At 35.7% G+C, this 4567-nt stretch overlaps 1 protein-coding gene across 1 annotated transcript; it reads right to left on the bottom strand.

The window, feature by feature from the left end:
* Positions 1 to 2693: 2693 nt before the first annotated feature.
* Positions 2694 to 3981, bottom strand: LOC106386650 (transcription factor MYB7). The gene is made up of 2 exons (XM_013826472.3): positions 3570 to 3981; positions 2694 to 3474 (listed from the first exon to the last, which is right to left on the bottom strand). Exons 1-2 carry the CDS (start codon positions 3830 to 3832, stop codon positions 2874 to 2876), a joined length of 864 nt encoding a protein of 287 aa, XP_013681926.2. The 5' UTR covers positions 3833 to 3981; the 3' UTR covers positions 2694 to 2873.
* Positions 3982 to 4567: the final 586 nt, after the last annotated feature.

Below are 4567 nucleotides of genomic sequence, written 5' to 3' on the forward strand. Positions count from 1 at the left end.
GGGATGACCTAACCGTACCATAAAGAGAATGAGGATTGGGAATAAGGAAACTCAGTGATGCTTCTCGAGCTTTTGCTTTAAAACTCATTTGGAAACTTTAATAACACCTCATCTATTTGGGTTGCCTGGACGAGGAACTATCTTTTACAAGATATATCCTTATGGGAGTCCCTGAAAAAATAACTTGAGACTCTTGGTTGTGGAGAAAACTTCTCAAGCTCTGTACTCAGGATTTCAGTTTTGTAAAAACAAAGATAGGAGACGGTTTAACAACTCATTTCTGGTCAGATAACTTGACGAAACTAGGCCCTTTGATAAATCTCACAGGAGCAAATGGACCTTGACAACTAGGAGTGCTAAGAAATGCAAAGGTTGTAGATGTTGTTGATGGAACCCATTGGAAGTTTCGCAGGAGCAAGAATCAGACTTTTCAGTCTTGATTCATTAACGTCGACAAACCTCCAATTCCTAATTGAGATGCAGGCTCTGATTGCCTCCTTTGGAAGCAAAATCAGGATCACTATGAAAGCAGAATCCTTACTGAACATAACTGAGATCAAATTTATATTGTAAAGTCTTGGGTTTCTTGGCATCGGATTGTTTGCTTTGATGAAGCCATACCAGTTAGGCCTTCGTCATTCGAAACAGAATATCAACATGGGATGGTATGAGGAGTTGGGAATGTCTCAGGCATGTCTTATTTGCGGTGACCCTGATGAATTTAACAGTTCAACAACAACAACAACAAAAAGTCTAGTTATATTATAACAGCCAATTTATGATAGGTTTGAAACACGAAGTAACATGTCCACGTACAATTTACCAAGTGAGCAAACAAAGATTTCTTTGAATGCTTATTTTGTCAAACTCGAGTTCATATACTGAGTCGTGCGACTAGTCTCGTTGTTTGTCAACTTTACGATTACTGCCCAAAATATATTAAATTTGCATATTTGCCCAATCATCATTTATTTGCGTTATTTGCCGCTAGTGCACATTCTGATTTGAACATTTCGTTATAATAAATGGACATGCAAGTCTAAATAGACATCTCCCACAATCCTTAACCAACAACTTCGTGGGATCTAAATTAACATATTGTGCCTTGATTCTGTCTATCCCAGTGTCCCACAGTATCTACGTGAACCACTCTGATTTTCAAATATTTTCATAAAATATTTAAGAGTCGGTTCTTAGTTTTTTTAGTTAAAAGTATTGTGCCTTGATTTTGTGTATCCCAGTGTCCCACAGTATCTACGTGAACCACTCTGATTTTCAAATATTTTCATAAAATATTTAAGAACCGGTTCTTAGTTTTTTTTTTTTTTTTAACCTGGGGTATCACGGGCCTATGGAAGGGCACAGACTAATCCCCAAGGGGAGGTGCAGCCCACGGATAGATTCTCTCTCCGGATATGCAAATGAGCCCTAAAGCATAGGCTCATATCCGTGTGAGGGTGTCCAGAGACATCATGAGGTAGTTTCTTCCGGCAGGGTTCGAACTCGCAACCTGGGTGCAGGAAAGAACACGTCCTTACCATTCGGCCACGATGTTCCGGACAAAGTTAAAAGTTAAGAGACAGTTTCTTATATTACGCTAAGAATACTATCCTAAGAACCTCTCATTAATCAATTAATCATGCTCTAAGTAGATTTGTTTTGGTTAGGTGAGCTTTTGTTTAGTGTAAAGTTTAGACTGTAAAGTGTAAAACTACTCTTTTGAAGAGTGAATTTTATTCAGCTAAAAAATAACCCAACGGAAATCTCATATTGGGATCAATGAAAAGTCTTTAAAGTATGTGATGAATATGAACATTTACTATCCAACTACTTCTATCGTTATCACACGTCTCATCCTCATACAATGATACAATTTATCATCCGCATATAAGTTATCGCTTAAATTCCCTGTCCGGGAACGCGCAACGCGCTAGGCGCTAGTCGGACGGTCGGATTAGACCTAGCGCCTAAAAAAAAATCGGGGATTAATCAAAAATTATGCGGGGCGAAATTTTTAGATGGTTTACTATGTTATAAAACATGAATCTTTAATTGTGTATAACATTAATACATTTTCATGTTTAAGATTGTATAAACACACACAAATAGAATATATAAACTTAATATAGTGTAATTTTCATCAAAATTATGAATATAAATGATATTTATAAAATTTTAGACCAAATAAACAAATAAAAATATTATTTAAAATAAAATTAAAATTAAAAAAATAAAAAAAATAGATTAGGCGGCCGCCTAGGCGGCTAGGCGGCCGCCTAGGCGGTCATTTAGGCGGTCTAGGCGGAAAAAATCGGATATCGGATATCCGATTTTTTAAACCGATTTGACATAAATCGGGGCGAAAAAGTAACGCGTAGCGCCTATGCGGCCGATTTTTAGAACAGTGCTTAAAGTATGTAATATTGTCAATTTGTAATAGATATAAACATGTACCATCCAACCACTTCTATCCATATCACAGGAAACTGTAGGTCTAAATGTACATGTTCTCATGAGATTGAGAAAGGATTCTGAGCCCGACCGAGATTATTAGTATAGTTATCCTCTTCCCTCTCTTAAATCTTTGAGTTACAAACAAAAAACCGAATACAAAATCACTTTTTTTTCTTGTTCACTAAACACAATAAATAAGCATAAATTAATTCCAAAAACCATTAACAAATTCTATTAAATAAAAAAAAACACTGAATTCAAACTTGATTAATATGTCTGCATTATCAAATGAGACAGCGATACATTTGATCATAATATTTTTAAGTTTATGTACAAAATTAGGAAAACCATTAAAATAAAGTAAAAGCGAGATTAAGAGTAACAGTATCAGATCTACAAATTTATTTTTTGTTTTTTGTTTAGTTCATTTCCAAGCTCCGAAAATCCATAAACCTCGTATTCAAACCCAAGAAGTCATAACCAACGCTGCTAATACTACTAATGTCGAGTGAAGAATGGCTAATGCTACTGCTATCCTCTGTTTGACATTTTGCAGTATCACTACTAGACTCCATGCCGTTTTGCACGTAAAGACGGGATGTAGTGTAGGTAGTAGATTTCTCTCTTGTATTATCATCATGATTCTTGTTGTGCCATGGTGGACTGATCCTAAGCTCGAGATTCAAATTTGGGCAAAAAATTTCTTGAACAACAACAGCTGGGTGATGCTCAACCCTCTCTTCTTTGCAAACTAACCCATTGATTAGATTCTGCTTTTGTTTTTTATTTTGCTTCTGCTCCTCGGACTTTTCTGTTTTATCAAACAGATACCCAAAAGAAACATCTTTTACAACTTGGTCCTCTGTTTTCTTCGAATCAGAAACTTTCCCTGCGTTGATCGATCTGTGAGTGTTGGGATCAATCCCTTTACTCAAAAGTTTCCTCTTTATATGCGTGTTCCAGTAATTCTTTATCTCGTTATCTGTTCTTCCAGGTAATCTTGCCGCAATTAAAGACCACCTAATGAAAAAAACAGAACATAAGCTTCGGAAAACAGAGCAGAAGCTTAAAGAAAACATAGCATCTTAGAATCTATGAATAAAAGGGTTGCTTACTTGTTGCCAATGAGGCTATGAAGATTGATGATAACTTCATCTTCGTCGCGGGTGAAGTTTCCTCTTTTGAGATCAGGCCGCAGATAGTTGATCCACCGGAGACGGCAGCTCTTGCCGCAACGGAGGAGACCGGCGGCTCTAGGGAGAGATCGCCAGCAGCCTTCGCCGTGGGATTTGATGTAAGAGACGAGTCTCTCGTCTTCTTCTTTAGTCCAAGCACCTTTGTTCATGTGTTCTTTCTCGCAGCAGGGAGATCTTCCCATGGTTCCTTCTGCTTCTTCTTCTTGTTCTGCTCTTGTCTCTGAAGAAGTTGTTGTAGGGCTTTTATGGAGAGAGGAGAGAGGAGAGAGCAGAGATAGAGAAGGTTGGAGGTGGAAGGTGGGCCTAATGGCTTCTAGAAGAGAGTTGGTAGGACACGTTTGAAGGAGTGGCTGGTGGGCTCTTTATTTTGGTTTGTTTAGTATTTTATTTTACATCAATCTATAACTACCACATTCACATTATTCACTACTATTGTAGATCTCACACCATGTATTATTTTTAAAATAAAATTTCATTATTTTTTTTTTGTCGACGAATAAAATTTCATTAAGGGTCAGTCGTTCAAACACAGCGGTTACAGTTGCGGTTGCGGAAGTTTGTGGATGCGGGCGGTTGCGGTTTCTAGCGATTTTAAGAGATTTATACGACTGGCATTGCGGTTAAAAATTGGTGCGTTTGCGGATGACTTATGACTGGTTAACTACCAAATGCGATAATAGTCAAAAAATAAATTAACAATATTTACATTTAATATAATTATAAAAATATCAAAAATCATAAAATTATAATAAATATAAAATTTATATTTAAAAAGTTATAATTTTAATTTTTGAAAATTTATTGAAATTGTTTTTATTATAAAATTTTATAATATTAATTAAAATATAATAGATATATTTTAATATTTTCATAATTTCAATTTTTAAATTTTTTATTAAATATTTTTACTTTTGTAT

The sequence above is a fragment of the Brassica napus genome, chromosome C3, assembly GCF_020379485.1.
Source record: "Brassica napus cultivar Da-Ae chromosome C3, Da-Ae, whole genome shotgun sequence".
In the NCBI taxonomy this organism is placed as follows: domain Eukaryota; kingdom Viridiplantae; phylum Streptophyta; class Magnoliopsida; order Brassicales; family Brassicaceae; genus Brassica; species Brassica napus.